General features: G+C 35.2%; 1 protein-coding gene across 5 annotated transcripts in view; it reads left to right on the forward strand.

Annotated features, from left to right (window-relative positions):
- C11H3orf67 (chromosome 11 C3orf67 homolog) overlaps positions 1-17,573 on the forward strand; it is a 75,211-nt gene that overhangs the window by 17,993 nt on the left and 39,645 nt on the right. For all 5 annotated transcript variants that reach the window (XM_032120448.1, XM_032120450.1, XM_032120451.1 and 2 more), the window contains 4 exons: positions 5,147-5,261; positions 7,117-7,273; positions 10,831-10,989; positions 16,403-16,539. In XM_032120448.1, the coding sequence (XP_031976339.1) occupies positions 5,147-5,261; positions 7,117-7,273; positions 10,831-10,989; positions 16,403-16,539 (568 nt within the window). The remainder of the gene's footprint in view (positions 1-5,146; positions 5,262-7,116; positions 7,274-10,830; positions 10,990-16,402; positions 16,540-17,573) is intronic.

The following is a 17,573-nucleotide window of genomic DNA, read 5'->3' on the forward strand; positions in this document are numbered from 1 at the left end:
TCTATGTATTAATACTCATTAGAATACTTTGTACTGAAAAATTAAAAACTATTTTGTAGAATTACAGTTTTCTAAATGATTTGGCAAAGTTAGCCATGCTTCAGAGGAACATAGCATTGTGCTGTAAAATGGAATTTATTAAAGACTTGAAAATAAGAGAATGATGAGAGTAGTTCAAAACCAAGGATATTAAAATACTGATAGAAGTTTCTAGAATATATGTTACGAATATTAGTGAGCACTTCCAGAACAATTTTTGAAACATGCGGAGTTGTAAGAGTAATTAAATTTTCACACTAAGTTATTCTTGGTCAGCAAAAATACCAGGTCATTTTTTTATTTGGTGAATTGATTGCAAATAAGTCAGTATCTTGTAGGGAGAGGTCAGGATTCACCATTTCTTCATAACTGCTCATATTTTGAAAGATTTCTATTCTAACAACCAGATTTGATGATTCTTGTTTTGTGCCTGCCACTTGTGTTACTCCCTCTTTATGGATACTGGTTAAGGGCACTTTGTGGGGTTTTTTTCTTAATGCTCTCCAGAAAAAACACAATCAACAGGAAATTCAGTACACAACACAACTTGTTCTCTAGGTCTGGGTGACATATCAGTCTTCCAGATCTCTTGTTTTGTAGAGATTTGATTGATTTTCAAGGTAACTACATCTGTTTTTATGAGGGTAGGATACAGTGCTGTGGATTTCAGATCATCAGGCAGCCACTTCAGTAACATAGTATCTCCTACAAGACCAATTTACAAGTAGCACATAAAAGAAAATGTATGTGAAGTACTGGGTGCTCCTGAATAAGGAAACTTGAGAATTTGAAAGCATGGCAAATCAGCTGCCAATTGCTATTCCCTTGTTTTTCTGTCTTTAAAATTGAGATGATGATGTTACTATCTAATCTTTAGGAAGCACATGCCTTTTATGGAGAAAATGGCACTACGATTGTTAAGTACTAATATACTAATGTACTAATAGTGAACCATTAGCAGAGAATTCTCTCTGAATTTTGACCAGGATACAAAGAGATTTCTGTTAGTATTAAATTGCATGGGAGTTGCTCTTAGCTTAGCAACATCGATGAAATACCTGCTTTCGTGTTTGGTAAACTTCCAGGTTACATCATTTATAAAGAGAAAAACACTTTCATTTGAAGACCAAGTGATCCTGACAAATGAAGCACCCTTCCAACAGTTTAGTGTTGTTTTTTTCTGAGTTCATTTTTAGCCTTGAATTGAACATTAACAAATGGTTATAAATTATTATCCGTACAGAAGCAAAGTGAATACGGTAATCTGAGCAGATGAGTCTCTCTGTGCTCTTGGGTAGTTGCTACCATTTGCTTGCAATCTCACTATAGTTACCATTGTGAGGAAAACAGTCAATCAAATTTGAAGATGTAAAATAAAATTGAAAATTGAATTGGAAGGTAATTTTACTTTCAAATGGTTTGCAAATGTAGATGTTAAGTGTGAAATGAATGCAGTTAATGACCATAGCTGGAAGAGTTATGCACCTGCTGATCACAGGAATATTATTATAAATGAGGTTGATTTTCTTGTTGACTACCTCATTTTTCTCAACATGGTCTCATTACTTTTCTATCACATGTCTGACCCTTAGATATAAATACTCAAGCACAGACATAATAAAAATACATTAACTCCCATATAGATTTTTTTAAATTCGTCTTTGAAAACCAAGATGTGTGCTGCAGATGTTTCTTGTCATTGTAGGTTCTGCTTTTTGATAGCATGAAAAAAAAAAGCTGAGTTTCACCAGAAGTACTCTGGAATCATTTTGCAACTGAGAGATCTGATGCTTTAGCTCCCATTGTCTGAATTATTTCAGAAAAGAGTTTCTCCAGACCCTTCCTGTATTTTTATTGTCCAATAAGCAGTGTAATTGAAAAGTCTGAAAGTTACACTAGCTCTTAAGTAATTATCTTCCTTCTCCTGGGAAATAAATTATTTTACATTATTTTAAGGCCATCTTCTTTTTCTTAATTTGTCTGTTTGAATGTTTCACCTACTTTTGCCAGTGGAATATAAATATTTTTATTGTTTTAAATGTATTTACAGAAATAAATTACACTGCTTTAGAAGTGATTATATCTATGTATCTAAGGTTTCCCCCTTCGTTTTGGCACATCTATCATCATAAAAACAGTCTTATTTTAGACTTATATGACAGAGTCTGATATAAATGTATGTCTTTTGATCTAAACAAATATGTTCAGTGTTACATTTTGGAATGTAACCAAGCTGTACATTTACCAATGGCCTTTCTATAACTAAGGTACTTATTTATTTTCATGAGGTAGAGAGATAAACCTATTCATATAAGACATAAATAATAAAATTTAAACATATTGAGCTGATATTATAAAGTGAACTTTGGCTTTTATTGCCAGATGTTTGGAGATACGCATGACTTAGTTCTAGGCTCCTACTGCTCTGTTATAGCCTCTTTAAAGCAACATTCTCTGTTGAGAATTAGCAGTTTGAGGTTCAGCAGGGATAGTATTTTTGTCTCTCAGCAGTCAGGTTATTGCAACTGCCTGGTTTCTCTGCACAGTTACTCAGCTCTACACGTAACCAGGAAATCCAAGGAGCTCCAAGCAACCACTGCTCCAATACTTTGGAGTTCTTTGGTGCCCCAATTTCTTAGCACTTCTGAACATCCAAGATTTAGAGTGAAGAGTTTCTGGAAACTAGATCCATAGTTTTTCACCAAAGGGTATATGGGAAGTAAAGTGATGAGTGGAACTACGCATTCATTTGGGACAAAGGCTTAGCTGTGTGGCCAGTCAGCTGGTGATCTTAAGGGAATTCTTTCGCATCTTGCTTGAACTTCTTCAAAAGTAAGATCAAACCCAGGTTCTAGCACTGTAAGACACTTAGAGGTTTTCTGATGAAATCACTTTTCAAGGACTTGGTATAATTTGTCCATTCATAAAAGTATGTGCCACTGATTCTGGAATCTCTCATATCAAACAATAACAATAGTGAGGATATAATATTTTTGTCTTGGCACAGTAGTGGAATTTCTGCTTTTCAAGTGCATGTGATCTATAAGAGGAACTTCTAGTCTTTCAAACTGAAACAGATAGTAGAGTCTTCCACTTTGATTTGGTTTGCCCACTCATGTTATGAGGATGAATAGTTTAAAGGTCAGGTTATCTGCAAGGGAGAGAAAAGAATCAGCAAGTTCTGGAAAGCCAGTGAATGGTTTGCTTTGGATGATGGTCTTAATGACTGTGGGGGGAAACAAGAAGGTGCTTATGTATTTTTATTGCCTGTGCTAGTAGAACCTTTTGATATTTACATACTTGCAGTATATTTTGTACTGTCCTTGATTAAACTCTCAAATTTGCAAAAATAGCTGAAGTATGTAATTTGCTCCAGAGTTAATGTCCTCCTAAGTTGATCTAAGGAAACCTATAAATGTTTTAGGGTGTTTGTCTACAAATTTTGGGTGATGACATTTCATTAGTTAAGCTACAGGTAGTTCTTACCTAATGAAAAAGTGTTCTCAGTAATAATTTTTAAAAACCAAATCTACAGGGGAGTCTCACTATTCTATAAAACCTGGAATTTGAATGATTATGAGTAATTACTTTTACCAACACAAAGTAGTGACAAGTTGTTTATTGTAATTATTTGTCATCTTCTCAGAGGGGATGCTAATTACAGAGAAATACCCATCTGTTAGAAATAAGCTTGTTCAAAAATAGTAGGTAAATTAATCATTGTTTCCCCATACTTTAAGCATATTCTCCCAGACTGAAGCCTTTAAAGTAATATTTGTGCTCTGGAGTGTTAAGGGAGGACTGCTGGGGAATGTCAAGGTTGTGCTGCTGTTGTGGTTTAACCACAGGAGGCAGCTGAGCCACAGCAGCCTCTCTCACTCCTGCAGTGCATGGGGAACAGAAGACACAAGGGTAAAGTGCACAAAAACTTGTGCATTGAGAGAAAGACAGTTTAGCAGGGAGAGCAAAAGCTGCACATGCAACCAAAATCTAAACAAAGCATTAGCTCCTTCCCATGGGCCTGCAGATGTTCAGCCATCTCCAGGAGCTCCACAGCTCCGGGCTGTGTAATGGCTACATGGGAAGACAACATAACTCTGAACTTTCCCCATTCCTTCTCCTTCCCCACAGTTCTTACTGCTGAGCATGGCACCATATTGTCTGAAACATCCCTTGGGTCAGTTGGCATCAGCTGTCCTGACTGTATCACCTCCCAAATCTTCATACATCCCCAGCCTCCTGGCTGGTGAGATGAGGTGAGGAGCAGAAAAGACCTTGACTCTGTGTAAGCAGTGCCCAGCAGCAATGAAAACATCCCTGAGTTACCAGCATTGCTTCCAGCACAAGCTCAAAGCACAGCACTCTCCAAGCTCCTCTGAAGAAATTTAAGTGGGTCCCAGCCAAATCCAGTACAGCTGCTCACAAGACTTGAAGGAAACAGAACATAAAAATTACCCTCTTTATCAGTTTAAAGGAAACCTAATTTTTTGTTGTGACCATGTCTGTGGTCTGAATTTATTAGAAATGTTGAAGTTCAGTGCCCTTGGTGTCATTGTGAGATGACCCAAATAGTGAGCAATAAACTTCTGTATTATAATTCACCTTTGAAGATATGTCCTCATGAAGTAAAACAGACAGACAATGTATTGTGTTTACCTTTGAGCTGAAAAGAATCTATGTGCAGTGACAGGCATTTTTAGGAACAGAAAGCAAATAATGTTTTTCTAGTTAGCAGGTCCCAAGATAGCACAAGCTTAAGCGGCCCAAACACGTATGATTATTAAAGGCTACTGGGTTCTCAGTTCATACAAATTGAATTCTTTCATAATCTGAAGGGCTGTGGAAATCTAGCAAAGAGTGTAGACTGTTGAAATGAAATTAGCATGTAAAGTGATTTTATATAGGCAGGGATATAGCCACGAAGTTTGAACTGGAGAAAGAAATCTCATTACTCATCTTGTAAAAGAAGTAGTTTTTAAATTCCATATTTGCTATCACTGACATAAAGGTTCTGCACACAAACAGGGTTTTCTGTGATTTCCCAAAGATACTGGATTATTGAATTGACAAAGATCTGTTCCATTCTCTCCTGCCTTTTCTTTTATAGGATAACTGATTTTGGCAATATTAAAAGAAGATTGTATTTGTCAACGGTCCACAAGGAGTTGTCTGTAAGCCCTCTGCATGCAAAAATTCCTCTGTTTATGATCAAGCGCAAAATAGTAGGTACCTTGGGAATATTCCCTGGACTGAGGTTGAGCATGTTTTCTAATCAGAAATGTTTTGTGTATATTAAAAACTTTTTGAAATTATTGTTTGGTTTAGAACTCAGCTCCTACTGATTGAAGATACTTGTGTACATCCCCATTACCAGATGGCAGCAGAACCACTTAATGCTGCACCTCTTCTATCCTTCTTCTATTAGGAATTCATTCTCATTTTACAAAATTATTGCTGTTTGTGATGTTTCTTCACCTCTCCTGTTGATCCAGCCTCCATAAAATTCTGTGTGTCCCTGATACTTCTTCATGATGGTGCTCCTGCTCACATGTCCCTTCTCCTGTGGCGACCTTTAATGACATTCACTGGAGCTGCAGGCAGACTGTAGCTGATGGCTGCTTTCACATTCTTCAGGTTCTTCCAAATTCTGGCATATATAGAACAATCTATATGTCAAACTGATGAAAACAAAACAATAACCATTATCTTCTCCTCGTTCTCCTCTCCCATGCCCAGCCACAACATACGGTAATAGCTGACAGGATACAAAGCCTGATGGTTACTGTGTAACCGTGTAAGGACTGGAGTCTCAAATACTGCTTTAAAAAATAAACTTGATATGAGAATAGTTAGATTTCAAGTATCTTAAAATACATATTTGCATGCAGGAAACTAGATAACAGTATACTAAGCAGTTGTGATTTAAGGCTAGACATGAGAGAGAATATTTTACAAAAACCTCTGAATTTATAATTTTTTTTGAGATAGGTTAAGTGAAAGCAGCTGTGGTATCTAAAAATTGAGGAGTTTTCTGCGTGGGAAGAAGTAATTGGATTTTTTTTTAATGAATATGTGTCAGATCATATGCCTGAAGTTGCTGTTAATTCAAAATCAGTGAAATAAAATTATTTTTCTTCAGTGTAATTTCAGTTAGTTGGTGTCAGACTACTACAAGTATTTCAGGAATAAAGTGTGCATTAATGTACACCAATTTAAATTCAATCAGAAGATGAACTTCAGTTATGTATTTTAACTTAGATAATAAAGCATGAATCAGATATGTCTAGATGCTCTCATCAGTTAGAAGGACAAAATATTTTAATAACCTTAATGCTTGAGCAACCTTAAAGAGTAGATCTTTATTTCTTAGTGTATCTGAATACATATCTGTCTCCCTTAAATTGTTATCTGCCTTTTTATCATTGCTTTTGCTTAAAAGAGGGAGCATGCTGCTTTCAGTGATTAGATAGATCTTTAAGATGGCTCTGGTAGTTCAACTTAACTCTGTACACAAGCTGATCATTATTATCAGCATGAGGGGTGGTGAATCAGGATATATAGTAATTTGTTTGTTCCATCAGCAGAACACAGTTTGCATTTTCACATGCTAGCTTTCTATATTGTATTCCTACAAATCATTGTATTTTTCAATCTCAGCCATAGAAATACCAGTTATATAACTAAATACTGAATTTTTCAGTCCATTGTTTGGTGTCTTCAAAACAAGTATTATTTTCCTTCCAAAATTTCAGATTTAAGACCTGAACAGTAATGTATGCACCTAAATTTCTTCTCAAAATACTTGCCATTTGGCAATTAGAAGCTAATATTTCTACCTTGACTTTATAAGGAAATTAGGCATGTACAATCATTGTGTTGTTACTTTTCTTTTCCCTTAAAACTTCAACCATTGATCAGCTAAATTTTACACGAGTAATCGTATAAAATATATTACAGTTCTGCAAATTGAATGAAAATTGCTGCATTTCTCCTCAAGGCCGTCTTGTTTATTTGTATAGAAGTTATGTTAGCCTCAGCAGATGGGTTTTACTAAAGAGTATTGTTTCTCTTTTCTAGTGGTGCAATATGTGTATTGACTTGGTAGCGTTTACCAGGGAAATATTCAGAGGAGCTGTCTTCCGGTCTTTGGATGGAATTATTATTTCAGCTAACTGTAAGCTAAGAAAGATCTTCACTTTAAAATCCAAGCCTCAAGATACAGCTGAGGGAGATGGTGTGTTTTAATTACTATCTAGTCTTAATCATAACTGTTCATATTATAAAATCAAGAGCTTCCTATTAATCAGACTGGCAATTTGAAGGATTGCATGATTTCATAAAACTTAAAGTCTGCTAGTGTTGGACTTAAGGCAACTAATTAAATATGTGTGTACTCCTGTGTTTTAAACACTGAATTCCTTAGAAGTATTTTATTGAAGAAATTCTGGCAAGATTTATCAAGTACAGAGCTTGTTTTAATGAGGATTTCTTATGCTGATAGAAATCAGGTTTTGGCCAAGAACAGAGTATCTGAAAGGAAAGAGAAATACTTAAACCAGGAACATTTGCTGATTGTTTTCTTAATTTTGGACATTAGCAGCTGATGAAAAATTTCTTTATAAAATAATGCAAATGAAATTGTAACAAAACATTATATGAAACAGAGCAATGAAACTATAAAAAACACCTCAGATCTTATGTCCAGTTATCCTAATGGGTCCTTGTTTATTGGGAAGGTAATATTGGTGGTGAGCTGAAAAATGAGAGGGTTTTTTGTAATAGATCAGGATACCCGTCAAAGTTTACCAGTCTCCAGACTCAGATCATAATCCTGAATCATCATTTTCCAAGGGAGAGAACTTCATTCCTCACTGGTATTTGCAGTAATAGAGGAGAAATTTCAAAAGCAGAGCAGGCACTTTCTTATTTTAAGGGCACCCCTAGGAATTGTTCAGCTTCAATTTCGTTCAAATTTTCATTTTGTGGCGCTTTTTTTGCATGAAAAAACGTTTCTGGTTTCAGAAGGAGTATTAGTCAACAGTATTGTAAGTGTAACAAAATGTATCCTCCATTTGGAAACACTAAACCAATAGGGGAGAGTAGGCAAACCTTGTGATTACTCCTCTGATTTTTTGTTGGTAAGATTGGAAAAAAATTAATTTAAAAATGTCTACAGAGAGAATATGGTAAATTCTTAGCAGGAAACTGCAGTTTGAGCTCTCACTGGCATTCACTTAATTTAATTCCATTGGTGCATTGTTTTTTCCCTTCCATTCTAAACAGTTTCTGAAATGTGATTAAATATTCTAAATGAGTTCCAAAATTCTAAAATGTAGTTAACATAATGAGTTGACAGCTTTAATAAACTGTAGGCATAGTAAAATATTACACTTCTAATTACTTCATTATCAATTCTGTGATTATTACACAGCTGGTGGGCATTAGTACTTTCTGTATGCTTTTGAATTTCCCTATCTAGGCAATTCATGGAATCAGAATCATGGAATTGTTTAGGTTGGAAAATACCTTTCAGGTTACTGATTCCAACAGTTAAGCCAGCACTGCCAAGGCCACCACTAACCTGTGTCCCTAAGAACCCCATCCACATGGCTTTTAAATACCGCCAGGAATGGTGACTCCACCACCACCCTGGCCAGCCTGTTCCAGGGCTTGACAACCCTTTTGATGAAGAAATTGTTCCTAGTATCTGATCTAAACCTCCTCTGGCACAACTTGGGGCCATTTCCTCTTGTATTGCTGCTTGTTACCTGGGAAAAGACACCAACACCTACCTCTCTACAAGGTCTCACTTCATCCTCCTTTTCCCCAGGCTGAACAAGCCCTGCTCCCTCAGCTACTCCTCTAAACTTGCTCTCTAGACCCATCTTAAATTTTCATTGCAACTGAAAGTTTGGCTGAATTAAAATTATTCTATACTTCATACTCAATTACAGAAAAACAATAGTAAAGGGTTTTGATATTATTAATAAAGTTTCAGGTAACAATTACTCTTTGACAAAGCTTTTTCCCTCTCTGAATGACTGGACCAGTTGGTTGAGCTCCACTGAATGCAATGACATTGCAACTTGTGTTGAGAGTTGTCATGCTTTAACCTCGGCCAGCAACTAAGCACCACACAGCCATTCAGTCACTTGCCCCCTAGTGGGATGGGGGAAAGGCTCAGAAGGGTAAAAGTAGGAAAATATGTGGGATGAGATAAGAACACAATAATAATAAATTGTAATGACAAAAAAAACAAGATAAATAAAACCCAGGAAAGACAGTTGTTTTTTATTTGCATAATTTGTTTACCACCTGCAGCCCCCCAGTCAGCTTTCCCTCTAGCTGATATGCAGAGCACATTGTCATTTGGTCTGGAATATCCCTTGGGTCAGTTGGGGTCAACTGTCCTGGCTGTGTCTCCTCCCAGCATCTTGTGCCCCACCCATCTGCTCACTGACAGGGCAGCTTGGGGAGCTGAACAGCAGCTAACACATCAGTATGTTTTCAGCACCGGTTGCACGCCAAATCCAAAACACAGCACTCTACCAGCTACTAGGAAGAAAATCACATCTTTCCCAGCAGAAGCCAGGACAAGGGTCAAGTTCTTTGCTTCAAACTCCTTGGTGTGGTGGAAGTAGTGATTTCAAGGTGCAATGAGTGTGTTACTCTTCAAGTAGCAAGTATACAGTATGTTTGGAATTTTTTAAATGATAGGATTTGCAAAGGAGAAACCACATATATGAAGAAATTATTTCTGTATGAGATAATTGAGATAGAGGAGGAAATAATTCATCTTTTCTGCCTCATGATACTGAAGCATACAAGCTTAAACTGCACCTAGTTTCTTGTTTCCATAGTGATCCAGAACTTACATATGGGTTTTTATCACTAAGTGTTGCCCAACAGTGATAAATAATGCACTGGCTTGGCAAAAATAAATGGTTAAAAAAATGTGTCCACTACTGAAATACAACATGGGACACTTGATTTTTTTTATTTGAATCTCAATACTTGATCCTTCATTCATGTTTGGGTTTCAAGTTATGTTTTCCTCTTCTTATCCTTGGAAAATAGTCTAGTATTCATTAGCTTATTATATTCAAGTCTTCTAAAATTTGGAATCAATTTGCATTGTAACATCAGGAAAGGTTCTGACATGGATTCCTTTCTTTGTATAGAGCAGCATTCATAAACTCAGTCTGTATTGGTTATCAAAGGGAAAGCTGAGATAATCAGCTCACATTTTACTAGTGCCTGATGTCACAAGAACACATAGGTTGACAGCTTTTTGGTTTATCATGAATGGGTAATGGTGTCCAAAGTTTGGAATAAAGCTTGTTAAATTCTTTACTTGCATATATGGGACTTCTCCTTTGCTACTTCAGTCCCACTGATATAAATACCATATTTAGCTGTTCATTTTATCTGAAAATAACTGCATCAGTGTACAATTAAAGCTGAGTTGTAATAAAAATTAACAAAATGTATTTTGTGATTGTTTTGTTTGCTCTCTTGAAAAATCAAAGAAGTTGATTTTCTACAGCTATTCAGCTGTTAGTGTATATTTCTTTAACTGTATTCAAAATTTTTGGCCTAAAAGTATACACAAAATAATTTTTTAATTTACAATAAAAAGTGACCAGTTGCAGCAAGTTTTTCAAATTACCATAACCTACTCCATTTTTATAGCCATATAAACTAAAGTGTATGTAATCTACCGAATAATGTAAGTCAAATTTAATTCCATAGTGTCACAAGTGAAGTAAAGCCCATGTTTTTTGATGCTAGGTACGGGAGGTTTTCCATCTACGCCGTGTGAGTGCTTAGATGTTATTCCTCAAACCTGCCAGCTCAATTCTGATGTGCCACAAGTTACACAATTGCTGAATCTAACTAAAATTCACAAGCCAGAAATAAAATGTAGGGAAAATACAGTGCGGGAAACAGGTATTCTGTTATATTAAAATACTGTGAATACAATCAATACAGTATGTGCACAAATAATTGTTTTGTAAATGTCCATGTGAAGAGTTCCAATGTCTTAAAGGGAAACATGTGGCACCTGTAGTGCCACAACATAGACACATCTGTTCTATAGTTTGAGGTCTGTGTGCAGCCTGAGCAATTCTAATATAAGCATGAGATTTATAACAATGTTTGAGATGTCATATGAATGTACATTGAAGCATTGTACAGTGAAGTTGTTACACTTCTTTTTAGAATATGTTCACATCAATGAAACTTTTCTGGCAATATGACCATGTAGTGCCCTCAGCTTATACTCTGAAAGGGAAAATCTTGTCTCATTGGTGTCTTGGAGTTATTTGAATGTTTCTGTAAGCTACAAAATAATAAACCATGTAATTTAGACTTTGGCAGCATTGAATAGAAGAGGTCTATTAAAGAAACTGGGCCAATATAAGCTATTGACTTGGATAAAAGCTAAGAGAAAGCAAACAGAAGATTAAATTTAAAATTATTGTTACAGCTGAAAGCTAACAGCAGGAGACCTCAAAAGTTTTTGTTTCAGTCTCTGTATTGTTTATTGTAGTTATGAATAATCTCAACAGAGAAGTGAATAACAGGGGAGCAAAATTTTATTATGATACAGATACTGGCTTAATAAAGACTGGGACATCAGAGAGTTTTAAGCTTTTGAGATGGGCAATCCCATATTTACTTTTTCCTGAAAAACAGAGCAGGTAACATGCAGGAAACATGACAGTTTTCAAAGCAACGTTTTCTGTTTACTGGTTTTATGTCTTTTGGCCACTGTGTTGAAGAATTATGCTCTAGGGACCATTGTATGGGGTAAATGTGGAACATCATGTAAAATCTAGCTTTGCTAAGTGCAAAGGATTGTGCATAGGGGAGGAATGATAACTACAGTTAAGCTTTAAAGGATCAAAATTAAATGACTCAAGGCAGGAAGGTTATCATCACCATAGATATAGCTCAGTAGAATTTTCAGTTAATGTTTTAAAAAAACTAAGTAGCAGGAAATTCAAATTCATAGGAAATGAAAAAGGTATCAAACCTTTAAATCATTTTTGCATTATTATCTGAAATACTTCATACATTATCAGTTAAGCCATCTCAGAAAATACCTTACAGACCAAGAATTGATTCAGGGAGAAGCAGTATGAGTGAAAAACTCTCACATACGATATGTTGAAAACATTAAAAATTTACGTAAGGGCATTTATAAAGTAACGAGTGATACAAAGGAAGTTCAATAAAAGCTACTTTTCTTATCTCATGGCACAAAAACAAGACATCACTTGATGTGATGATGCAGTTGAACATTAAAAACTCATAAAAGAAAATGCTGTGTTACACAGAATATTATTAAAATATGGAATCTACTGCTAAAAGAAGCTGGTAAAGAAACTGGTATGATTCCAAAATCAGTTGGCAATTTATATGGGTAACAGTAATGTTGTATTTAGCAGCAGTAAAAATGTGAAGAGAAAATTCAATTTTGTACTTCCAAGTTTTTCCAACATTTCTCTAAGAATTGTGTTGAAGGCAAATGATTTCAAAAATCCATACTGAATTATCTTGTGCTATTTCTGAAGCACTGGGTTTGGCCTTTGAAACTGAATGTTAGAGAGATTATTGGCCTGTTCTAGACTAGCATTTCCTGTGTTTTTATGTTTAAGTTGGCATGTCTGTTCGAATAAGATCTGTAAGCCAAGAATCAGTAGAAACTGAATTGTAGATACGAATGCCAAGATGTGAAATTGCTTAAATAGACTTGGGTCAGACAATTGAGAGCTTTTTACTAAAGCTGCTATTTTGCTTTAAAATTGTGTATTGCTTCCTACCCACAGTGAAGTCAACAGCAGAATTTCACTGTGGCAAATAAATTTAAAGTCCTTATTGTCTTGATTCAAAATACTGATTATCTCTTTAAAACAAATTTGTAAAAAGATAGATCATCATTAAAGAACAGCAGTGGAGAGAAACATAGATTATTTATGTTCATTATTAGAAATCTGGAGTTGTAAAATTATTCATAAGCAGTACTGGTCTTCACAGAACTATGTAAAGAATGAAATAAAATTTTCAGCTATTGACAAGTTTCTTTGTATTTGAAGAAAATAAGGGGGGATTTTAATCAGTTTTTTGAGTTTTGAAGACATCAGCTACAATTTCAATGAGGAAATAAATCAATGTAGAAAAAAAGGTGATATTTTTCAGTAATATGTCACTAAATTTCATTGATTAGAATTCTAAACATATCAAAAACGTAATTTCCTTACGCCCAGGATATTTGGGCATAAATTCAGTCGGGTTTGTAAATTCAGTTGCATGTACACATAACTGATCTTTTTTCTTTTTTTAAAAAAGTTCTTCTGTAGATCCATTTACAACAGTAAATATCTTGGAATATGTGCAAGCCCTTCTTAAAAATGATAGTTACAATGGATTTTAAATGAGGTGCTCTAATTCATGTCCTTCATGGAGAACTGATAATTTCACTCTTCTTAAAATGTTGGTTTGATTGTTACTTTCATCTTAATCTGGAGAAGTACATAAACTTCTTATTGCTGTAACTTAGAAAAATGCACAGGTGAAATCTCTCTGTAGGCATCCTCTTTACTCCTTTGTTATGTTATTATTGGCCTCTGAACAAGACACAAAGCTAAAGCTTTGGTTTAGCCCATATAATAGTTGGAATGTTTTCCTAAAGTATTTCATTTTCCCCTTCCTCTGTGACCCCTTTTATTAGTGATGTGATCATACTACAACAGGGTGGTAGAACATCTTCTGAGAAGGAAGTAGGACTGAAGTAGCTTCAAAGTGAGTCTGAGCAAGCAAATTAGATAAAGAACCCATTTTGAACACATCTTCATCAGTACAGGCAGTTTTAGAAGTGGTGCTGTAGTTAAGGAAGGTAGATTTTTATTCCACTGGGTTTAGAACTTTCTCAGCCTTGAGGATTCTCATCTTAAGTATTTGAATTCAGTGAATAATCATTTCCACTATTTTTGTTAAAATGCTCTGAAGAAACATGTGCAAAGTATTGACCAAAGCAATAAGGTTACAGAGAATGATAACTACTGGTTAAGTTTAAGACTGTACCATCTCATGAAGCTCTAAAGAAAAATAAACTTTGAGAGCAACCTTGATAATATCAGAAGATTTTAAAAACTACTTTTTAAACTTCTTTTCTTCTGCTTTAACCAGAATATGAAAAAAACAACTCATAAAGATTTCATCATCTGCACTAAGCTGCCTGTGCTGGTGCTTTTTCAAGTTGTTAGCTTTTGCTCTCTCTCAATATACCTCATTAGCAAAGGCAATCTTTGTCCTACAGCAGCTGAAATGAATAGAAGGGGTTTTGAATTTTTGCTTAGAGTAAGACCCTTCATATATTTATGTATTTAAATTACATTCAGCCTTTTTTTTACATGCAAGTACCATTTTTGTAGTATTAAAGGGAAAATCATACTTTTAGAGTATTACTGCCCTACAAGTAGTCAAGCCAGAGTTCTGTTGTAAAGTTGGATTATAAATTTGCCTTTGGAATAGCAGAGAAAACTCTGTAATCCAATTTCTTAGTGACTATGTTCAAAAGAAAAGCTTCTTGGCTGGATTGTCAAAATATGAGGGACTGTAAAATTTAAATAAGTAGAACAGTGTGAATGATGCATCTAAGCAGAAAAAGTGTATGTTTATTTAAAACAAGACTCAGATTTTACCATCTGGACTACAAAGATACATAGCCCTCAGGAATATGTGGTAATTAATGATAACATCCCTCACCTACATGAAGATGAAATGTCTTCAGTTTAAGGTTTAATCTCTTTTTTAATCCCACGTTATGAAGATAGGATGTGTTCTTCCAGACGTGTTTTTCAAATTTCAGAAGTTGGCGTACTTGAAATTGGAATCTTTGGTATGTTTAGGTACATTTTAATTGGAAAATGTTCTTTTAATACACTAAACTTTTTGTTTATTTGATAATTAAAAGCCCTAATTATTTTTAGTATCATTCACTTTTAATTACACGTATTATTTCATTATGTCATCAACACACTGTTACGTGTAGATGTAGGTAATTAATTGCGGTCAATTAATGTGGTCATTAAGACAGACTTTAATGCAAATCAGCTTTTCTAATTGGAGCTAACAACATCCCAAGGTAGCCAGCAAAAAGAAATTGATGTTAAACCAAGACAGGTCATCTGATCTTGTGAAATGGCAGCTGTTAACAGCAACCAAATGTCACATCAGGAAAAAGGGAGGCAGGTAATGGCAGTAAGTAGCTTCTTCTGTGCTTATTAGTACAGTAAATGATGATGTTGGTGGCTAATGCATGAACTGTTTTTCATTTCCTTGATGACACCGTAAATAAAGCTTAATCTTGAAATAAGGTTATGAAAAATGCTCAGGGGAATCGGCAAAATGTTTTGTTTCTACTTTATTGCTTTATAAAGGTGTCAAATCTCTAAAGTGAAATAGCAATTTAACACTGAAGTTGTAGCAAGAAAATATCTTTGGATGATGTAAATATTAAATATAAATTAATGTGAAGATACCAGTTTTATCAGCTGTGGAAAGGAGAATTCACTGACGATCTTGGAGAATTATAAAAGAGGAAAATAGATAGTACATGCAGCTCTGCAACCCTGATAGTAAAATTAATGTGTAACCATTTTACTGTCCTTTTTTAAATTTTTTTGGGAACATTCACTTGCATTCCATGTTTACTTTTTGTTTGTCTTGAAGACTTGTTGGCAACTTCTGTGCTTTGAAAGACTTACAAAAATAAATCTCCAATTTAAGCAGTAAAAAAAAATAAATACTGAAAAGGGTAGAATATTTTAGCAGCAATAGTTTGTTTGCAATATTAGGCCTCAGCCCTGGTAATACAGTAGATTCAGTAATTTCAAAAAGCAAGCTGCATGTAAATAGTTCTCTGAGCTGTGACTAATATCTTGACAGTCTTGCCTCAGTTTTTTTGTGTTATTATTTATTTATTCTGTTATTTATTAATTAGAGTTCTTTTTTCTTCCTGTCAGAAGTTGGGTTTGCATTGAAGTTCTAAAGAAATCCTGCAAACCAAATTTTTTTTGTTTATAAATAACCCACTTTTAAATAAAACTTTAAAGCAAGAAGATTAGAAATATGTCTCTATAATAGACCAAAAGTTTCTTGCTGATATGTTGACATACTTTTATAAAACGTGTTATTCCTATATTTCTAGGGATTGCACTTTAAAGGACCATAATTTTTATATATGTTTAGTATTCATAATTCTCTTCTTTTAGTTGATTTTTAAAAAACATTACTTTTTATTGCTTGTAAGTACTGTAAGGTTTTTTTTAAACTATTTTTTTTCTTAACTTAGGTAACTTGGTTAGTAGAGTCCAAGGCAACATATTCAGCAGTAAAACTCAAGATGTATCACATATTGCATTTGGGTCAAAGATCCTTGGACCACCTCCATCTTCAAACAGAAGACCCAATACAAAGGTATCTAGAAAGGTAAGAAGGGCTAAATTCCAGCACCACTGTTGGCACTTTTGCAAAGGAAGACATTGATAAGCAGAGGAGTTACACTAAATGTTTATTTCAGAGGCTGCCTCCAGAGAACTGTGGTAGGTCATGAACCTCCAGTGCCAGAGATCCTGTAACATCCAGAGGAGGGCAAGGAAAATGCATGGGTGGCTCCAGCTCAGGGCATGGGTTTGTTGAGCCCACAGGAGAGAAGGCATGGGGGGAATCTAGTTGCTATTTTCAATGAATGCGGGGCTGTAGAGAAGCCAGGCCTCTCCTAAGAGGTGCCCTGAAAGGCCAGGGGCAGTGGGCCCTAATTGCAGGGAGGCTCTGACTAAATATGTCAATGAAGAGGTTCAGTACTGCAACAGGGTCATAAAGAGATTGGAGAATTTCAGAGCTTCTGAAGACATCAAAACTTGACTGCAACGGGGTGATCTAATTTCAGCATCAGACCTAAAGATGTCTCTTTCTACCGAAATTACTCTGTGATTTCTCATCCTTATTTTTCTGAAATTTTTTTCTAGACTGTTGAAATTTCCTGTGTGTGTGTGTAAATATTTTTCCTTATGATGAGAGCTATAATGCAGAGCAGAAATTACATTTCAGTATGCTCTGATAGTCAGCCTTACAGTAGCTCGTGTGATGCTGTCAATTACAATGCCAAGGAAAACACCTGGTCCCAGTCTGCCAGCAACAAATATACAGGTTTTTGGAATCTGATCAGGACTACAGTTCTCATTTTAACAGCAAGAATAAGGGATCCAGCCAAAGGAAATAGACTCTTGTGTAGGAAGTCACTTGAAAGTCAAGATGTGAAGTGATATTACTTCCTCCAAGGAAGAAAATACTCCTGAGGTCTAGAATAACTACAAGTTTTAGTCTTTTTATTCTGATAGTGGATTTTAATTTTTTTCCCTTTTCTTTGCATTGTTCCATTCACTCCGTGAAAAAAAACCTCTGCCTGCTACTTGACTGTAAAGATTGGAGATACCACACTGAATAGAGCCTAACATGAAGTT

This window comes from Corvus moneduloides, chromosome 11, assembly GCF_009650955.1.
Source record: "Corvus moneduloides isolate bCorMon1 chromosome 11, bCorMon1.pri, whole genome shotgun sequence".
Lineage (NCBI taxonomy): Eukaryota > Metazoa > Chordata > Aves > Passeriformes > Corvidae > Corvus > Corvus moneduloides.